This window comes from Rissa tridactyla, chromosome Z (genome assembly GCF_028500815.1).
Source record: "Rissa tridactyla isolate bRisTri1 chromosome Z, bRisTri1.patW.cur.20221130, whole genome shotgun sequence".
NCBI classification, from domain to species: Eukaryota; Metazoa; Chordata; class Aves; order Charadriiformes; family Laridae; genus Rissa; species Rissa tridactyla.
In genome coordinates this window covers 76,359,414-76,380,406 of record NC_071497.1, presented here as the reverse complement: position 1 = coordinate 76,380,406, position 20,993 = coordinate 76,359,414, and the positions used below count along the sequence as shown (strand labels likewise).

Sequence of the window (20,993 nt, the reverse complement as noted above, 5' to 3'; positions counted from 1 at the left end):
TTCTAGATGAAAGTGTGCATCTATTTGGACTTTTGTAATATCTCACAAATCACCATATCAGACACTTCTTTTTGAAGAAAATTGGAATTGGCAAAAGACATGTAAAGCGCATAAGGAATTGGCTGTAGCAGAAGCTACGGACTGGTGGGAGAAGCAGATAGATGTCTTCTGCTTGTGGTGTGGCAAGAAAAGTAGGAATGTGTGTGTCAGAGTTGGGTTTTTTTAGGACAAGTCCTAATGGTATAATCGATTTGGAAGTAGATAATTATAACATGTGAAGGATTCAATGGCCTCGAGGACAACAATAATGAAAATTACTTGATATCATGTAGAAAAGCTATGCACTTAACAGCAAATGACAAGAAGTTTTGAAAAATGCAAAGCTTGGTGAAAGGAGAGGTGTTGGGGAGGCCTCTTGACTCAGCACTGTGGTGTCAACCAGTACAGAATAATTGTGGGGAGAGGAGAAGGTGATATCAGTACATGCTGGGGAAGGACAAAGGCACGAGTAATTTGCCCTTGCATGCTGTGGCCTGCACTGGCTGACCTTGCTCAGGAAGGATGAACTTGGGTAGGACCAAATGGAGAAAACCTTGTCTGACTCTCTCTTCCTTTCAGTCTCTATGGTAAAACGATTATAAGGCTGTGGCTTCTTCTGTCTGATAAACAGAAACTGATGACATCTATGGCTTCTGTCCATTAAGAACATCAGGAAATTAAACACGGGGTGAAGAAAAACAGTAAGGTGGAGGCTAGTGTTGACATAAGATACAGAAGGTATAAGCGTGCCATTAATTAAATTGTAGGCTGGAAGTCAGGAATGATTTTAAATGACTTCAGTGGTACAGGTGACGGGAGAACCAACATTAGAGTTTGTGACCCCAAAGGGGTTCAGTCTTATGATCCTCACAGCACTAACTTCATTGTGATGTGAATTACTGCTCTGACAACTACTTGGTATAGACAAATTGTATATTAAGGTAAAATTTTTATGTAGCATCTTGCTTAGGTGTAAACTTTAATAATAAAACCCCCAAACTACTTCTGAGGGAACTTGCTTATACTCAATTGTTACCTAAAGCTATTTATTTTAGTTAATGATTTTGATTCTAATGGCATTTAGCCTGATGGAATTTCACTTTAATTTTTATGGAGGCCCAAATGCAAGCAAACAGCATGGGTTTCAGGAGAGCAGTCTTGGACATAATCCTTGTCATTAGTAAGACCTGGTTGTGGTTCAGTCCTTTGTGTACATGCTGTGTCAAACCAAAATCATTGGCAGGTGATTGCGGCTCCTTCAGATAATGTAGAACTGCCATGGGGAGCAGCCATTCATCTGCTTCTCCCAGATGGTGTTAAAATAGCATGTTTGCTCTGGTATCAGTCTCGAGGCTGAATTTTATAAAACACATTCTTTCTTTACAAACTTAACTTAAAAAAAAACCCAAACAACTAAACACCCCCAAACCATCTACGTCAGCTTCCTTCTGGGGGAAGTGACCTATGTCCCAAGACCTTAAGCAACCAAAACCTGCAGAAACATTGGTGCCAGTCTAACTATCCAATTTGTGTGTGTCCTCCAGGGACCAGTGTTGTCTGAGCAGTTTGTGAATGCTAAGAGTAAAGTCAGTCTGCCAGAGAATTAAGACTGCAAGGAGTCTTCTGTTAGATCTCCCATTCCTGCCTGGGAACGTCATTCAGTTAAACCATAACTTGTATCCCAATCAGTTGTTTTACTCTTTCTTAATGCTCACAGTCAACTCACTTCTGTCTCCTAGATATTAATCTCTTCTCTGGTTTGTGAAATCAAGCAAGTAAATATTTAAGTAACACAATATTAATAACTTCACTGAAACTATTTTTCGAATTGGACCAATCCTGCTTCATTATTTGGTGCAGGAAAACATAGATGCTGTTTTTCCTGGGAGCTTATCATTTGCTGTAGTATGGTGGGATGGTTTTGCTTTAAAAAATAAAAAAAAAGTTACTGAATCCACCATGAATGTGCTGTTGCTTTATCTTTGTTTCTCTTTTGGTGAATAAGCTAGACTTCTGAAGTTGAACAATGATATTTGTTAGTATCAGTTTTTAGCTGGATGCCTTTGAGGGCAAGCTTGTGCTCAGTCCTGCTTGACAAGTAGCTGTGTTCCAGTTGGCCGATTGCATGCAATCCTGTAACTTAAATCGAAACTACCAGAAAATATACCAAGGCTGTGATTAGGTGGTGATCACTTCTGGTGTGTTTAGTCAGCAACTTTTGTTCCAGGGTGCATCTTGTTTAAATCTGAACAGGGAGTGTAGAAACTTGAGTCATTTGGGAGGCTATACAGAGGACATCAGTGCTTTTGTTGACTGAGAGAGGCGCATGCCAGCCAAAGGAAAAGCACACAAGTTGGTTTATTGTATCTGCAATTCCCGCTTTTTCTTCTTTGTTTGGTACCAGATTACTTGTGTCTTCTAGCAGCTGTTACCTTGCTCTAACCAGGCTGTGTGATTTGACCTAATAACTCTGGCAAGATTCTAGTAATTTAAGTGACCTTTACCTGTATGTACAGTGTCTGAGCAGCAACTGTGTATGGTTTGTGTCTTGGAAGAAATTACTCTGTAAAGAGGTGTATCTTATTTTCAAAATTAAAAAAACCTCAAACAACTAACTAATTTGCCCATTCATCTAGTTTCTGAATTAGTTCTAAGGTTTCTTGGTGGTGTGGCGGTTTGTGGTTTTTATTTTTTTTAATGTTTGCTCTTTGGCTTGAGGGTTTTTTTTTTGTGGGGGGTTTTTTTGGGTGTTTTTTTGTCTGTGTGTGTGGCTTTTCTTGTGTGTGGGTGTTTCTTTTTTTTCTTTTGTATTGAAGCTTTTGTTATAAACTTGTTGAACTATTAGTTTGTCAGCAAAGTCAGTTTACCAACTCAAGACTGGCTCCTGGCAGACTGAATACATTATCAGTCTGTCTCTTTTCCTGCCTTCTGGTGCAAGGATATGGCTTTCATTATGCATATTTTGTTAGACAGCTGGGGGCATATATGAGTTGAAGTCTGTTTTGTGTAAAATTTAAGTAGCATGTTTTTTGTTTCCTTATTCAATTAAGGCATTTCCACTAACTTAAAATAATATATTTCTGAACCTTATAGAACTTGAAAGAAGGATAATTTATGCCACTGAAAATTGGAAGCCTCCTTTATTCTCTGCCCAGTAGTATTTATCTTCTATATCTAAAAGTTCTGAATGATTTGATGGATTTATCATTTTTGTAATCAGAAATGGATTCAGGAGTAAGGATGTTGTCTCTTCTGATCATAAAATGGTTAAAAGTTCAGGAGAAATCTGTAACCTGCAGGGAACTCCTTAAAGCAAAGTGACTAACGCACAATCTAACAGAGTACGTCTTCTGAGAGAGGGTCAAAACCACACTAGCTCACTCCAGTATGTTGCACCCAAGCTGCTTTTTTACTAATAAAATAAAGGCTGCAACAGAATATTGGAGAGAAGAGGCAGCTTGGATTACTGTTTAGTTCACCTCTTAGTTGGGGAACCAGGTCGCCTGACAGAGTTGTCTGTGTTGCCAGCGTCAGGAGGATTAACCTCTCATAATCTCTGTGATCTGAATAAGAGATTTTGTTCCTGTCCTCACTGCTCAGTTCAAAGCAGCTGCTGAGCAGAAACTTCAGTGACTCGTCAGCAACATATCTGTGTTGGTCATCCAAAAAAGGAAGAAATAAATGTTAGAGAATTTCTCCTAGCTGTGCTTTTTAGCAATTGGTTTTACTGTGTGGATGGTAAGTGTATATAGGTGGAGCTGTTGTATAGAAACAGGGAAGTCGGCCATATCCTCAGCTTCCTTTTTGTTTAAAAGGTGTTCTGTTACACAAATCCATTTCTCCATCACCACACTCTGCTTCCCCACCCGCCTTGGAAAGCAAACGGTGGACAAAAGCATCATCTCTTGGTTTGTAAGCAAAACATAACAAAAATTCTGTGTGTGTTTGTCTTCCCACTTCTCAAGAAAAATGTAGCTGATCCAGACTGATCAGAGGGGGTGCTCACCTGCCTGTCCTAGGTCAGGCCAAAGCTCAGAGGGATTACTCAGTCGACCAAACTATGTGTATCTACCCTTGAGGAATGGCGGTGGTAGTAATAAGGGACTTAACTCTGCTTATAGCCCCACAAAATTTGAAGACAGATTTTCTTTTGTGTATTACAGTTGTGGAGTTTTAGTTTGTGTTTTGTTGGTTTTTTTTAAAGAAAAACAGACTGTATTCGCTGTGTCAAACAGCTAGCAAAGCATCTTGCCTTTCTTTGAGTGATAGCCCCTTTCTTCTCAATAGAGAGTGATATGATTTGCTTGTGTTGTCTGCCTGCTTTAAAACAGCTGATACCACTGTCAAGTGACAGCAAAGATGTATAGCAAAGAGGCTAAATTGTGAAGGAAGGTCTCTGAAGCATGTATTCCCCCTCACTATTGAAGAAGTACCAAAGTGGAATTCACCTGAAATTGCCTGCTGCCATCCCCTGGTTAAGTTAGGGATGGAGGAGATTTGGTGGTAGAACAGAGCGTATGAAACTCTACTTTCCAAAATGTCACCTCTGGCTCCTAAGACTAGAAGCTGGGAGCATGTAAATATATAGAGTAGGTACTGCTGTATCATACTGTCATGCTCCTTCCTGGGAATCGTCTAGGTGTTTGGATGGATAAGATACCAGGGCTTGTTTTGCAGTCGTTCCTATTGTGATAGGACTTCTTGCCGTGCAAACTCCTACTGAAGATGTGTAAAGAGCCCCTTGGCCTGCAGGGCAGGAGACATCTGGTTTGGGATCCCAGTGTGAGATGTCATTGTTGTCAACGTGTCTTTTAGGGAATTCCAGCATCAAGTTTGAGCAGTGGGACTGTTGGATTTATTCAAACAACTGATGTTTTGGGCACAATAAATTACGAATCTGACTGGCTTTGTCATTGTGCTGGTGAGGGGAGAGGCAGTAATCACAAGGTAAACTTTTGAATACTCTTTTGTGACTTGGTTGCAGTTCTCGATGGAGAAATAGGGCAGGAGAACTGATGATTCAGAGTCTTTCCCTGGTGAATAAAACCATCTGAAGGTAGCTTGAGTGCTCCACTAACTGAGTCTCAGAGCCTAGGCCTTTGGTTTTGAGTAGCAAATGGATGTTGAGGTGAAAGCTGTGAGTGAAGTTAAATTTCAGGTAGATGTTAACATGTCTATGGGAAGGTTATGAAGAAGCAAAGCACAATTATCTAAATAAGCATCTGAGTATGCTGTCTCTTGACTTACTAGAATTAACTTGTCAGTTTGCATTGAGATCATGATTATTGTCAGATAAGTTGAAAAGGTGAGTAATGAGGTAAAGGGCTCTCTGGAGAGCAGCACGCAGACTTGGTGTATCTTTGAGGTGCCTTGTATTGCAGCACAGGATGGGGGGCTCTTGCGAGTGGAGCTAATGCTTTCTGTGCAGCCTCAAAGGACGATAATGAGATGAACCGCTAGAGGAGAGATTTTTGTCTGGGCACTGGGAGGCTGTCATTCCAGCAAGTCCCAAAGCGGGCAGAAGATGGCTTATGATTCTCAGCTTGTTCAGGTTACCTGAAGGGTGACTTGAGCTCAATGGGTTGATCTTCTTTGTGTTGGCTGGGAAAGTGTATTGAGACTGCCTGCCTGCCAGCAGAACTGTGGGACCATGCAGGCAGGAGAAACGGGGATAGATAGCCCCATAGCCTGGAAGAGCATCTGCAGTGATGGGAATTCCTGGAAAAGTGTCCTGGTATTGGAAATTCCAGCATGATTTTATTCCACTCCTCTCTGAAAACTACTACCTCCTTCTCTCTCCTGTGCAGCATTTAGCCACACAAGCTCCCTGGAAGTAGAAGCTTCTGCACTTCTTCTGTTTCCAAGTATATTTCATGTACAAACTGGAAAATATTTTATGGGCTGTTGGCACTCTGGATTCACTGGCAGTGCTAATCTGTTTCAGGAGGCTGTAAAGTTCAAGACTTGCATGTTCCTACTTTCTTCACTGCTTCCCAGCATCTGTTTCCAGCTTTTTTGGCTGTATGGTTCATGACTATGCTTTTTTTCCCAGATAGAAGAAACAATATTGTCAAGCTTATTTGAGCTGCTGCTTATCTGAAATCAATTGAATGCTTCCTGCTGCCTTTCAGGAAGCTTTTTCTGGGATCAGCTGTACGTAAACTTCTTGCAGCTTCATTACTGCAAAGCAGAAGTTTGACTAAGTGCTAATGCTTAATGTAATAATGATTTGAGCTGTGGTTTACAAAATAGCTTGTCAATGTTTTAAGCTTTTTATTGGTAAGATCTCCCAAGGCTTTTGGGATAAAATGATCTGCATGTTTTAAAATGCTGGAATCTTTTGCAGTGCCTGATGATCATGGTATATTGATTGTATTTTGCCATTGTAGATCCTGTTCTCTGCTAGCTTTTTAGTAAAATCACTGTATCCACTTAAAGCTCAAAGATGAGGGGAGTTCTGGGTTTTGGGATCTACTGTTTTGTGAGTTGAGTCTTCTCCCTCCCTTCCTCTCTGTGAAACTATCCTGTCCTAGTTGCTCTACTTCAAATTTTGTTTTCAAACTAAAAGATAACAGCAAGACCTTGCTGTCTGATACTATTTTCTACAGAAATGCTGGTGTAAGGATGCTGGAAGAGCAATCTAATGTCTGCTCTAATTTCAGGGCAGGAACCAGTTGCAGACCTCTAGTTTTCCTCCTGCATTTTGTTCCCTGTCACGGTGGCTTTCTACAAGTTGTGTACATAGTTTCAGTTCCATTTTTCCTGTCCTATATTCTCCTAGTAAGACACTTTGTTTTCAGTTAGTAGTTTTTTGAGATATGGGTTTGATTTTTCTGTCCAAAACTCTATTCATAGCTGGAGTACCCATGGTGTATCTTTTGCAACACCGTTTATAATTTTTTTTTTAATTTCTGTAACATTTTTTTCACCTGTTTTTTTTCACCTGTTAATTTCTGTTGCTGAAATAGTTCAAGGAATATTTCAGGTAGGTGAGTTCTTGAGCTAAGCAACAAACAAGAATGCATATGAAACTCTTCATTTCAGGAGGCTGAAAATCTGTGTGATGTTAAGTCAGTGTGTCAAATCAAATCTGGTAACAGATTAACCTGTAAACGAGACCCAGATGTCTCTAACTGTCTGAATCTATTTTGTCATTGAAAGTGTTTAGAAGCCTACTTACATTAACTGCCTACTACATTAAACCATCATAGGAAGTAAATTGAATTGTCACTCCTTCTGTTGTATGAAATACCTTTTAGAGTAGTAGGGTCTTTTAAGAGAAGGCTTCTTTTGCTGATGAGAACTGAGTTTTACTTAAAAAAAAAAAGCACAATTAAACCCCTTTACCAAAGGATCTACAAAGTTGGTCCTTCTGCTCCAATGAGAATGTGGTTTTGATTTGAGTGTTTGTAACTGCCAGAAAGGGTTTCCTACCAAGTCTTTTAATTTGTTCTGTTTAAGTTATCCAGTAACTTTGGTAAGGATGGAAGAAGTGGAGCACTATGAAGCTCTGTTGCAAACTGAGCTGTGCTGTATACACTTACCAAGTTTTATGCAAAAGCTGAGCTGAAAAGTGACAGTATCTGCAGGAGGCATGAAATTACCCACTTCACTGAAGTGATCAGACTGGATGATTCAGCAAAATAGTCAGGTGTATGTTTCATTTGATAATTGGTTCAGCACAGTGTACTAATTATGGATTTGCTCAATTTTGTGTAGATTGGCCATCATGTTGTCCTGCTAGTTCTCCCAAGTTCATGAAACAGTGGGGAATACTTGGATATCTTGCCACTGTGCAATGTCACTCTGATGCCCATGGGCTATGGCAGTAATAGAGATTTAGACAATACAGTGATATATAGCTTTTGTATATGAAAGTTAGGCCCTTCCTGGGTAGATTTCAGTACTTTATTCACCAATGTTAGGCCCATAAAAGTGGTGGGACACTGAGCCTGAGGCTGTGAAAATTCTGGCAAGAACCAGATGTTCATGTGAAGCTTGGTAAGCAGAGCCAAGCAGCAGCTGCAGCGTCTCATCGGGACTGGAAATGTCTGTCAGCCCCAAGATAGGGGTGTCTGGGTTGTGGAAGGAAACAAGGAGGGTGCTGTCTACCTGTGGGTTGTGATACTTGTGTATGTGTGTGTAAGCCCTGGATCTTTACTGACCAGAGAATTTACAGATGACCAGGGGAGCACCTGGTGAGGTTTGGCAATGTGGAGGGTTATTGCGATGAATACTTTAAGTAGCGCTTTCCTGGATTTCCTGTAGGAAATAGTCCTGAAGTTAAATGTGGTTAGTATTGAATATGTGTCCTCTTAGCACAGGAATCTGGAAAACCCTTCCAAGCAGTCACATGTGTCCCAGCTGTTATCAGTCACTGTCCAGTGGGCAGAAAGGATGGAGCGACTGGTAGAAAGCTGTTTGTTGGAAACTGTGTTGTAAATCAAATAAACTTAGTAGCTTTATGTGTCTTTGTTCAGGTTAATGAATTTGCAGATCTTCTGAGCAGGAAGATGCTAATTCATGTGAATTAGAAGGCATACTGATTTATTCTTAAGACATCTGGCAAAATGGAAATCCCTTGTGTAGGTCAATTTGTTACCACAGGCAACAGAATAGAATCTCTTTTTTTTTTATTTTTCTTTTTTTTTTTTCTGCCCTCCTTCCTGAGAAGAATCCAAGGGTGATATAGGCGCTTTTGAAATGTGGTTGGTTGCTGAAGGGAGCATACCTTGTTTGACATGGTTCCAAAGGCTTAGAGAAAGGTGAGTCAAGTTGTCCTGTGGGCATTTAGAGTGGTTAAATTGAAGAAAGCTCTTTGCTATGTGAATGGGAACTGCAATGTAAAAGTGGTGGGTTTTTTTTTACTTCATTTTGACAAACTTAAAAATTAATGAACTCTTATTGTGTCCATCCATTTATCCTGGACTACTTATTAAAGCAGATCGATCTCCCGCTTCAGTTGAGGTAAATTTCATGGTACTGATGGCTTGTTGTTGAGACTATCTGGATTCCTCCACAGTTGTCTTAGTCAAACAGATGGTATATTTCTGAAAGGCTATTTCAGGTTCTAAGTCAGGAAAATTCTGCCCTTAGATGCAACCTTAGTTCTTCGGGTACTGATGTAAATCTGTGCTATGTTTCCGCTCTCTGCCAGTTAGCGAGCAAAGTGGCATTTCGCAGTGGCTCTTCTTCCTTCTGGCAGCAGAAGAGTTCTCTGGTCAGCCCAGCCCTCCATTCACATCAAGCAATAACAAAATGTTATCCTCTGTTTGCTGTGAATGCAGTCTCAGCTTTGATGTCTGTTGGTACATGAAGGTACCCACTGTGTTTCTGTCATGTCATCCTTAAAGGGAACATGCTGGGGCGTAAAGTGCTCTCTTCCCTGCTCAAGTGGAACAGTGTTTATATGTAAACCAGTGGTTAGTTTTCCCTGTCAGAAAATGAAATATAAAGTAATAAATGTGACTTAAGTGTCTTGTTTCTCAGTGGCCCCTGGGGCTGAAGGAATGTCTCAGCTGCAAAATCCACACCAGCTCAGAAGGGCTCTGCTGCGAGGAGATGAAACCCAGGTGGACCCTGCTCTGGGCTCTCTGCAGTTACAGCTGAGGCTGTCGAAGTGCTGCTGAGTGCCGGCGTGTCCCTGGGGCCTCCTGTGTAATTATCCTTCCTCTGAGCTAGTTAAGGAAAATCTCTTCCTTCTGAACATAATTTAGCTCTGAATGCATGAGAATGCAGCGGAGCCTTTCTTTTTAGACCTGTCTCAAGCTGGGAATACCAAGGTGACTGTGACATGTTAAATCCTCATAACAGGCTTGGAAAACCATTAAACTACTGTTTTATCTGTCTCTTTCTTTCTTAGAGTTCTGAAGGGAAGAGTTTCATGACACAGTCAGCACTGCTCTTCTGCTGTGACATGTGCCATTGCTTTTAATAGCATACCTCTGATGCTGCTGGACTTTTATAGGGATCATATGAAACAAAACAGTGAATGAGTTAAAATCAGGGGTGAGGTCACATCATGGCTTCTGCTTCCTTCAGCCTGGAGCACATTTTGATTTCAGGCAGTGGGAAAGAGAAGGATTTCTCGCCCTCAGGTGGGACATGACGATATGCAGGGGTTGTGCATGTAAAACGTTTTGTTTTCCAGGGGAGGGAAAGGTACCTGTGTGTCAGGGTGGGATCCCCAGCGACAGAACAGTCCTTGTTCGATGCTCTAGTCTTGTGCCACTTTCCAGACTCTCATGGATTTTATAACAAGCTTTCAGGAAGTGAGTAGGAGGTGCTGAATTTCCAGCTCTGCAGTGAGGGCCTGTACTATAACTGTTGGTGCAGGGTTCAGACATTAAAATTGTTACCAAAGCCTCAGTTACAGAAAATATAACAGACCTTAAGGTCTAGAGCACTGCCTAGCCAGTGCTTCACTCCCAGAAGGGATTCCCTCTCTTCTGTGTACGTGCTTCAGGGTGCACAGGCTGTGAATTTGGTGTGTTGACTTAGTCTTGGGTAGTATGAGCATTTTGCTGTGGTCTCTTATTTCTGTTGCTTAAGCAACCTTTGCACCTAGTGCTGTGTATCACTGTGCAATGAAGACTGAGCACCTGGCAGAGGTGAGAAAAGCACAGAGTGAAATGGAAATATGTATTGATTCTGCTGTTCATCTGGGGGTAGTTACTGTAGAAGTTAGAGCGTTCTTGAAAACACATTAACATTGCGTTCATGTTTCACAGGGAAGAGGAAGCTATTTGTCAAATTGCTGATCATGAAAATGCATTTTGAATGTTCTGCTTTCAGTGTTGCATTTCTTTTTAAGAGCACTAATTAAACTGCATCCTTTTGTTCTAATTTCTCCCGCGGCCCTTCCATGCCACTTTATTGGCCTCTGTGTAAGGATGTAAATTTTGTTGTATTGTGGCGAGTGACCAGCTCGTCAGCCATGTGCTGGATTTAGTTAGGATGTAATCTTTTGGCCATCTGCTCAGGCACTCCCTGTGTCTGCATCCCTCTGATTTGCAAGCAAATATTAAAGTTGTGCTCGAATCTACAGATGCTTAGAACGCACAGGTTCCCTTTGACTGAGTGCACGCACATTCCTGCTTAGGTTTGAGCAATGTGTCATCTGAACCTTGCAGTAATTAGGCATGCTCGACTTCAATTCTCTGGCTGGTGTATGGGGCACCTAGTCAGGAAAAAAAAAAACTCCTTCAGACTGATTGAAAAATAAGTGGATAGCAAGAATTTCTCTGTAGAACTGAGTTTAAGAATACTCTGATATAAATTCTATGGTTGTTTTTCCAGCTTCCCAGAATGATTCTGGACCTTTTTTGCAATCTCTGACTTGTATTTTCTGTTCCTAGTCTTTAGGATTCTGTCTGACTCTCCAGCCTTTGGTAACTGACAGCTGTAGAACATCTGGAATCCTGTTGTGGCTTTTTTTTTAAGTTGCAGGCAAGACATCAACCTAGCTTTTTTTTTTTTCTTTTCTCTTTATTTAGAGTAATACCAAAATGGTGAGAGATTCCCAGAGAAAAATCTCTGGATGTATTGAATGTTTACACCAATTTTCACTGCTTTTATATCTGTCTGTCTAATTTGCACCCATTTATTTCAGTGCAGCCTGTTTGCTTTCTAATAGCTCCTGAAACTAAGGTGCAATAGCTGTGTCTCTGTTATGCCCAAGTCTCTTTTAGATTTAATGAATCTTTAGATTTAATGAATCTTTGTGTGCACAGCGAGAGCAGGTACATCTCTCTGCATCTGTATCATGCAGTGCTCGCACATGGCCATGCAAAGCTCTAGATCCTGCTTCCCTTTGTAGTTTTCTGTCATTTTAATTCCCTCCCTGCTGTCCTTTCCGTACAGTGTTGCAGCAGGATTACAGTTCAGCATACTCCAATGTTTGCCTCTGAATGGCTGGACTTTCTGTGCTGCCCACTTTGCTGAGAGAAGCCATTTGAAACTGAATAGAAGTTAAGATTTCTAGATAGTTTAAAAATGCGGCTTTCCTAGAGCCCCGAAGAGCCTGTGGGATAAATAGAAGTGAGTCAGGAAATCCCTGTTCTGGACCTTTGACTTGCTTTGTTCTCATGTTTTTACTTTGTGGCAATGCAGAAGCAACTGTATCTGCAAAACTTGGTGTTGCTGAGGGCTTTGTGATACAGACTTTTATTTTGTACTTTCATTTTGTGGTTCAGACTTTATTTTATAAAATGTACTGTTTCATACGGCTTGATTTCAGTCTGCTGTCCTCCTGTCCCTGGAATAGCAATGAGTTTTCAGCCTTCGTTGCAACAGTGTGAGTAATTAACTGTTAATGCATCAGGCTTCTTCAAGACTTGGTTACTCTTTTGTGTCTTTTCTTGAGCACTTGGTATATAGGAACTCTAACCAGACAGAAATAGCAGGTGTGGGTACAAAAGTTTCCCCAGGAAAGCTAGCCTAATTGTGCCTTTCCAAAGCTGTGGTCCTTCAGAAGTGGCATGGTGTGTGCTGTTCTGTGCCTTGCAGCCAACCTATGAATTCTTTGAGCTGATGAACTGGCTGGGTCTTGGCAATGTCTAACAGCTCTTTCCAGCTCTGAACTCAGCAACGCTCACCCAGTTGTATGCGGAACCCTGCGGTCTCACAGCCAGTCCTGATCCTGAGATGTTGTGGGAGCTGCACCTTTGCAATGATTTTTACATACCCCCTAGGAAGTGCTTTCCAGTGAGCTAAAAAAATAAAGCTGTGTCCAAGTCACTTGTCGTGGGAACTTTTTGGACATGCTGTGTAAACATTACATGTGGGTTTTCTGGGGACATGGTGTTCATTCCTGGTGGATACTAAAGATACAAGACTCCATTTTTGTTATGTGGGTCCGTAGCAGGCTTGTGATCTTCACTTAGTCTCGCTGCTGCCCCAGAATATCGCTGTTGTTGCGAGCCCTGGGACAGCTCTTGCTGAAGCCCGACATGGACACTCTTCGGTGGGCAAGGGCAGTGCAGGGTTTGCTGCCTTTCATCAAATGAACCTCTTAATATTTATAGTTTGAGGCCACTGTGTACAGACAGCATCTGTCTCTTAGTTTGCATATCGCTTGCTGCAGAGGCAGTGTCTCGTCTCCGTGTCTAGGAGCCCACTCTGGCTGCATTTTGACAAATAATACCAAATTTCCTCACTGGGATTGTCTATGCTTCCCTGCCAACAGCAGTGGAGCTTGTTACAAACAGGGAGAGAGACCAGCTGAAGCTTACTGTGCCTCCCCTGCCCTCTTTCTCCTTTTTTCCTTCCCTTGAGCATGTGCACTTGTTTCTTTGTCTCCTGCTTCTTGCAAAGGAGGGGAGAGGGGAGGATCAGAGACAAGCTGGTAGCTGCCCACTCCAGGGCAGTATTTCATTAAATGCCTGCTTTTGTGTGGTGTCCAAAAGCACCTAGAAAGTGGGTAGGCTGCCCTGCCCATTTCTCAAGTGGTTAAACAGACTAATTGGTTTGGAGATTAAAAAGGAATCTGCGTCTTCAGTCAGCAGGAACAGTGGCCCCCACCATTGTATGTTTTGCTTGCACCGTTAGGTTTAGCATCGGGAATGCTTCAGGCCCTGAGCCTGGGAGAAGATGAACCTGTTTATTTTGGACACAAAGGCTCGTGGGGCTTAGCAGTCTTGGTAAAAGCTACAGGTCTTCTAACTTCTGTTTGAGATGCCTCTGGCTCATACCATACCCAGCGCAGCATTTCCTTCATGCAAACACCTACCTAGACTGTAAATACTTGCAAAGGAGAATTTCTCGAATAGCAAGGGTGTTCTCCAGCATCACACACCGTTGCAGCTGTGTGTATGTAACTGTGTAAGGGCCATTGTTTTATTTTATTTTTATTTTCTAATGTTCCTTTCTAGAATATTTATCTTGGAAGTAAGACTCTGTGAGTCTTTAATAACCGTTGGATGCTCAGTTTTCTGGGGGAAACTTCACTACACCTGTTCTTATATCTTTTTGCTCTCTGGTATATATTGCTTCTTCGCTTGTTAAATGTATTTTCATCTTAGTGTTAGTTTTCCAGTGGGAAAACTAGCTGGAGCCTAGAGATGTCTTCTCTTAGTGCTTATACTTAGCAATACCAGTGAGGATATGAGCTTGCAAAAGAGAAATGTAAACAAAATCTCCCCTAGGTAGGCATGGACCTTCTCCATCCAGTGAGATAAGAGCCAGTGCTGTTTTATATTTTAACCATTTTTCTTGATAAATACTGTCCTGGAATTAAATTAACAGGTGAGACCTCAAAAAAATGACATCTGTGTTTAGACTGCTGGTTGTTTGGCGTAGCAGGTTAATTTGATTTACAGATGTCATACTATAGAGCTGCTATTCAGGCGTGATTATTTTCAAGTTGTGGCTGAAAGTCTCCTTTTCACTGCTGAGGAGAGATTCTTTGTTTTTGAAGAAATGTTTATTTCTTCCACGTCCAAGTGTCTAACTTTGTAAATGAGGTAGTATGAAATGACATCTTGCCAAGCAGCAGTTAACATCTGCTTGCAAAGGACTGGTTTTGAAATGGCTTTGCATTAGCCATATCACATTTTTTTCTAAACATGAATCCTATGATAATTTTTTAAATGCATCTGTTTAGAGAGGTGAGATGGGGTGCATGAGAGGTTTTGCCTCCAGATTTGTTAAACTGTTAAAATGAGTGTGAATTTCCAGCTACCAGTCCTCTACTGGGGATGCTGTACAATTAATGTGATGCCCTGTGATGCTCTGATTCAAATGAAGCTGCAGCAGGACAAAATCACTAACAGCTTTTTTTTTTCCTTTTCCTTTTTTCTCTTTACAGTAAAAAAAGCTAAACTCCAAGGACCACCAGGTAAGCCATGCTCTGCTGCTTGTTCACAGTAATGGTGACACCTGCTCTCTCACTTCTGCTCATGCTGCTCCTTCCCATTTTCATCTGCCTCCTCTCTGCTCCTCCCATCTTTTCCTTAGGAGTGACAAAAGCTACCCTGAGAATCCAGGCAGCCTGAGTTAGTAGAAAGCTTGAGGCTCTGACCTGGTGTCACAATGCTAAGAATCCTCTACCTACTCACCTGACCTGAACAGGTAACGGGTGAGGAAAGATACTCCTTTACTGTTGCCAATTCCCACCTCACTCTGCCTTTTCCTCTCATCCTTCCTCTGTCCCTGATGAAAACAGGATCTGAAAATGTTCACTAAGCAGAACTAGCACATGCCTGTGTGGATTCAGTGCCGCCTTGATCCTGATCAGAGTTGCTGGATGGTACCACAGAAGTGATTCATTCTCTTATGTGGCAGTCCATAATGGCTGTGCTTGGGATTGCAATCCCATCCACCAGATTTTGTGTCTGCATGATAAAATAAAAACAAACAGCTGGTGACACCCAGAATTTACAGTCTAGGGAAGTATTTAATTGTGGTTCAGTAGCTAGCAAGGAATCCCCTAGCAGGCAAATATATTTATTAAATGAAATTTGGTGTGCAGTTTACAAAAGAATACGCAGTTTTCTTCTGAAATAACATCTATTCAAGTGTTTAGATCCGAAGCAATTGCATAGCTGTATTCATGACTTATTTTTTCAGCTTTATTCTCTTGATATAGCCATCCTCAGGTTATAGCAGAAAGCTTCCGAGGTCTCTTTGTCCGTGCTCCGTGTCAGGTCAAGATATGTGTGTGCACCAGCCTTGAATTTCCAGAAAAGGAGAGCTGTGTGTCCAGACTGGAAGGGAGATAGTGTGTACTTTATCCTTTCTCTAGTTAAGAAGCCTGCTCATGGCTGCAAAATATTTGTCCTGTAGTCTATGTTTAGCTCAACTGAAGCGTATGGTTCTGCTGACAAGCCCGGTGTCCCAGGAGGATGCAAGTAATGTATCTAGATATAAGGGAGTCTGACTTTCAGTGACTCCAATTTCTTCCTCAGCTTCTGGATCACTTAGTTTCCCTTTCTGCTAGGATATCTGAAGCTACATGCTGGGACATGCTATAATAGCCCACAGCAATCATGCATACAAATTTTGGCAGTATTAAAATGGACTGTGATCTAGCTTATGCTGCAAATAGATGCAGCAGAACACTGAAGTATTAAAATGTGTACGCTTCTTTATAGCTACCTAGCATATGTCTTGTTCCAGCCTTGATGAAACTGAATAGATTGGTCTGAGGTGGTAACTCCCCTTAAAAGCGAGTGTGTTCATTCTTAGATGCTGATATTCAAACTTTATATGTTTCTGTGCTTGGCTGCTTTTGATTTTGTTGGCAAAGAGACAGCAGCAACTAGGAACAATGTTGTTTCAGGGCTCTTCTTCAAATTTAAAATAAAAAGCAAAATATCTAAACAAAGCCTGTTTTGTTAAAATGTGAGTGTAATGTGGTTCTTGTAGGTCAGCTGGTTTAAGCAGTACAGATCAGTTTTAGCACATTTAGCATAAATCACTGTATTTTTCTTCTGCCCTTGTTGGATCTGTAAAGTTCATTGTGGATTCATGGGTGGGAAAACCAGGTTGAAACTAGGAGAGCAGCTGGGTCAGAAAAAAAGAGATGATATGATCTGCCCAGCTGCCCCTTGCTTGTATGTTTTGCAAGTTTGTTTTTTGCTCTGCATGATAGGCCCTTCAGACTGTGTATTACTCCTCTTGTCTGCATTTCAATGACAGTGTCCTACACAAAAATTGTTTGTATTCTTCAGGATTTTACACACTTTCTTTTCCCTGACGTACTGCAAGTGCTTAGTTGCCTGTTGTTTTTTTTGTTTTGTTTGTGCATGAATTTCTAAAAAACCGTGATTGAAAATTTGGTGGCAGGTGAAAAATGTCTTGAACATTTGGCTCCTTAAGAGGTGATGTCTTCCTATATGGGCTTTTTGTTTTGGATCCCTCTGGGATCCAATGTATGGACTGAAAACCTTGAAACCTTGCGTTTATGTGATGAACTGTTATACTGAAGGAGACAACTTTTTGCCTTTCATTCCCCAGATAAATTCAATACATATGTGACCTTGAAAGTGCAAAATGTGAAGAGCACGACAGTAGCTGTGCGTGGTGACCAACCTTGCTGGGAACAGGATTTCATGTTGTAAGTACGGCGTTGCACAGTGACAAGGTGCTTGTGGATGAATCCTTCCACAGCACTGATGTTTATATGGAGCTGTGATTATGTTGTGTACATTGGAGTATTTCAATAGGTAAAATGCACAAGCCTGATGACAACCTAAATAATTTGATTTTCTGTTGTACGCACTGACCTGTGCTGAACAAGATGTGTGTTGGAAGATTGTCTTTGCCAGTGCCACAGACTGGCTGGAGTAGTCTGTGTCCTCTGATAGTACCATGTTGTCTGGATTCCTGTTCTTAGACCTGTGCGTCAGGGCACATGGCTGCTCCCACAGGGACAGGGAGCCAGACTCAGAGCGTGGTAGGATGGCTGGTAGGGCAGGGTACTCGCCAGCCAGGGCCCAGTCCCACAGTATCTGAGCAGTGGGATACGATGCAAGTGAGGCAAGCTGAAGTAACAGGTCATCAGACAAGTTCGCCGTAATGATGCGTGTCTGAGGTCAAGCTGGGAGGGCAAGTTATCAAGTCATGCTCAGGGCTGCATCTGGTAATAATAACCAGGGCCAGACATAGTCCAGCAATTGCCAGTCAGGTCTGTAGTGATGAGCCAAGTCTGGGGGTGAGCTGGGAAGTCAGTCTCTGGGGTGGGTCTGGATTGATGGGGTCCATGGCCAGGCACGGGCACAGCTGTGGCTAAGCTGGAGACAAGCACACCTACAGCATAGCTGAGGCAAGGAATGAAGGCCCATATCTGAGCTTAAATGGAGCTCCTGGTCCTTAGGAAGAGGGTGTGGGTGGAGGCCACTGGAAAGGCTGGTCAGGGCAATTAAGGATTGTTGTTAGTGCACTCAGGGCCTTGACAGGGTATCTTGGTTACCTCAGTGTGAGAGCTGCTCTTGTGTGTTGATGTTTTCTGCTATTGGCCTCGTGCCTGTGAATGTGTTTTCCAGCTCCCCTGCTGCAGCTTGAGGGGCTGCCAGTCCCTGCCACAAGCAGCAGAACCCGTTCCAGCTCTCCCAGGGTTTCTGGTACAGTTGGCACTTCTGATTTGCTCTGGTCCTCATAGTCCTGACATATAGCCGAGGATTTCCCAGTAGCTTTTAGAATAGTGCTTTTTTTGCTGGTGGATGAATGACTCATTGATGTATTGCATCTGCTTCTGTTTCTATAGCTTTGTAAAACAAAGTGAACTAAATTTACTAAATCCTGGACTCCCAGGTCCTTTTCTCTGAACTTGTCATGGACGATGCTATTGCAGGGGGAATGAAGTTGTGTTCATCTTGTGGAGTCAAAGCTAGTGCTACTGTTTTGAATGAGTCTGTGGTATTTATGTAGTATCCAAAGCAAGAAACCACCTGCATGGGACTTTGTGAGTATGGTTCCCAATCCAGCAGTAGTTGGTTCTCCTTTGATGAAAAGTGGGAAGCTTCTGCCTCTGGTTGAGCAGTTCACCTGGGTTGGTACACTGTTGCCATCATACCTGTGCTCCCATCTTCCTTGTTTGGTGTCACTCTGCTTTTGGAGCACCACGTGAGGTGTGCGCTTCTGCACGGAGAGTCTGGAGCCTATCCTTTGGCATCTGATGAAGCATGTGTGCTCCTGAACACCACCAGCTTTTTAGCTCTGCAGTTCCTGGTCAGACAGAGGCTATGGCTATCACTGACGTAAATCATGCAGGACTGGGACAACGTTGGGGCAGGGAATTGTCCCTGTATGCCCACACCCAAACTACTAACTCATTCTTCCTGTGATTTGTGCTTGTCCTGTGGACAGGAACTAGCTTTAGACATGGCCAGCCACAGAGGAGGCTGCTCACCAGTGATTTAAGAATGGCACTTAAGTTGCTCCTCCTCCTTCCCCTCAAAACAGCTCCTGGAACTGCTCACCAATATCAGCTGGGAGCTTAGCTAGCATGCTGTAAGGTCACTGTGCCGCTCCGTAATTAGTTGCTAGGGGATATGAAAGCAGAATATTAGCTGAACTACCTAGCCCTTATCGTCCCTGCTTTCGCCAGGCAACAGCACAGTTGTTCTGATGTTTCTTTATAACAAAAATATTACACGTGGCAGGGAACGTGTTTTGCATGATCCTGTGTACATTAAGTTGTCCCAGGAGAAATGACACTGATATTCCAATGCTACTATTCATTGGTTTGCTCTTTTTCTTTCTGGAGTTGGAAAAGGCTTTTAAACACAGTAGTTTTTCCCTGAGGAAGGATGCTTTTACTGTCTGTGTTTGTGTTATGTTTTTCAAGAGGCATAGTAGAAGAATAGACTCCAATCAAGAAAATCCTTTCCGTCTGTGTTAGTTGGTTTTGCTTCCAAACTCCTTGTGAGACATAACACTTCAGAATTTGGGGCTCTGGGGTTGTTTGAGATTTACTTATTTACCAGACCAGTAAAGCACTTTAATGTATTCTTTGGGGACATTGTCTAATTTTGAAGCAGCTTTAAAAGGATTGCATATTTGCAGCAAGCACCTCTTGAGTGAAGGTGCAAACTGATGTTTAGAACATGATGATTAAATCGGTGTTGAAGTTGTTAGAAATGTCTTTCATTTAAATTCTATGTGCATGTGGAAAGGGAGGGATGCCAAATTCCAATCTCAGCTCTTTTGTTCTTTGAAGCTATTCTGCATCTAACCAGAAGGTGGAGAAGGGGAGACACAAAGCCAATCAAAGCCACTGTACTGAAAATCTTTTTTTTTTTTTTTATTCTTATCTGGTGATGTGTCCTGTGGAGTTCTGTACAGAAGCCCATTGTGTGTATGATGATCAGTGTCTTCCTCTGTCAGTGTATGTTGAAGCAAAGAACATGGTTTTACAGTGTGACTGAATTCTAGTATTTCTTCCTTCCCTTTCTGGTCTCACACTAGTGTGGCCAGCAGAAAATCAGTTGTTTCTGTTGTTATTGCAAATCTGCGCAATCAGACAAATATCATCTTTCAAGAGGCAAGCAGTGGGAGGGCAGAGCAGTGATAGTGCAGGTGGCTAGTTGTTATTTGTCCATATTGAGTAGCCATACCCAAACAGAGGGAGCTGGAGACTCAATTTCAAGATGCTATCAATAAACTCATAATAAACCTGTGTAATAGCTTGATCTTGAACTATGTAGACTGAATCACCCAAGTACTGGACACTCCTGACTTTTAAACAGCAGCACTTGGTTTAAAATAGATATTAATGTGCTTTGCTGTAGCTGTAGCGTTTGTCTTGAACCTTGTAGATACAATATTCTCTTTTAAAGTTGTAAGAAGGCTCAAGTAGATGCTGGGATTTGCAGCAGGTTTTTTTTGTTTGTTTGTTTTTGTTTGTTTCATTGTTGTTGTTTTTGGCCATATAGAAATTGGAGACTAACACGCTTTTAAATTCCCTTGATAAACTTAATGTGGATACATTTGGACACAAGGACAGGAGGCAGAAGCAGTGTGTGTCCAAGATACCTACTTTCAGGGATTAGTGGTTGTACTGAAAGAAAATCCCAAGCACAAAGAAGTAGGAGCAATGGCCTTCTTCATGGTAAGTGTAAGACAGTTGTGTATCAACAGACAGTTCAGGATTCTTCTCTACTCCATTGTTTTTGCCAGCATTCAGGCTGTGCATGTGTTACGCTTTTCTTAAGTAAGCATGTTATAAACCGGCATGGAAGAGAGAGGCACAAATGCTATGAAGCATTGAGAAGAAGCAAATTTGAGATGCATTCTTTCCTTACCAAGAGGGAAGATGTTCATGAAAACCTTCGAATAAGTATTTCTAAGAACTTAGCACTCGGTGGTCCTATGGCTGTTATTGCCGCTTGCTGCCAGAGATTTGCATGGCTCAAAGCCTTGCAGTGTCATGTAGAGGAAGAAGTTACTGCTGGAGCAGAAGTGGTACAGCGCAGCCCTGAGCATTAGGTAGTGCTGCTGATGCAGCTATGCTG

The 20,993-nt window shown here is 42.0% G+C and overlaps 1 protein-coding gene across 3 annotated transcripts in view; it reads left to right on the top strand.

The window, feature by feature from the left end:
• Positions 1 to 20,993, top strand: part of UNC13B (unc-13 homolog B) — a 216,458-nt gene that overhangs the window by 13,450 nt on the left and 182,015 nt on the right. For 2 of the 3 annotated variants that reach the window (XM_054185791.1, XM_054185789.1), the window contains exons 2-3: positions 14,846 to 14,875; positions 16,996 to 17,095. In XM_054185791.1, the coding sequence (XP_054041766.1) occupies positions 14,846 to 14,875; positions 16,996 to 17,095 (130 nt within the window). Of the gene's footprint in view, positions 1 to 12,352; positions 12,444 to 14,845; positions 14,876 to 16,995; positions 17,096 to 20,993 lie in introns of those variants that run through there. The other variant, XM_054185792.1, reaches the window with a different exon arrangement.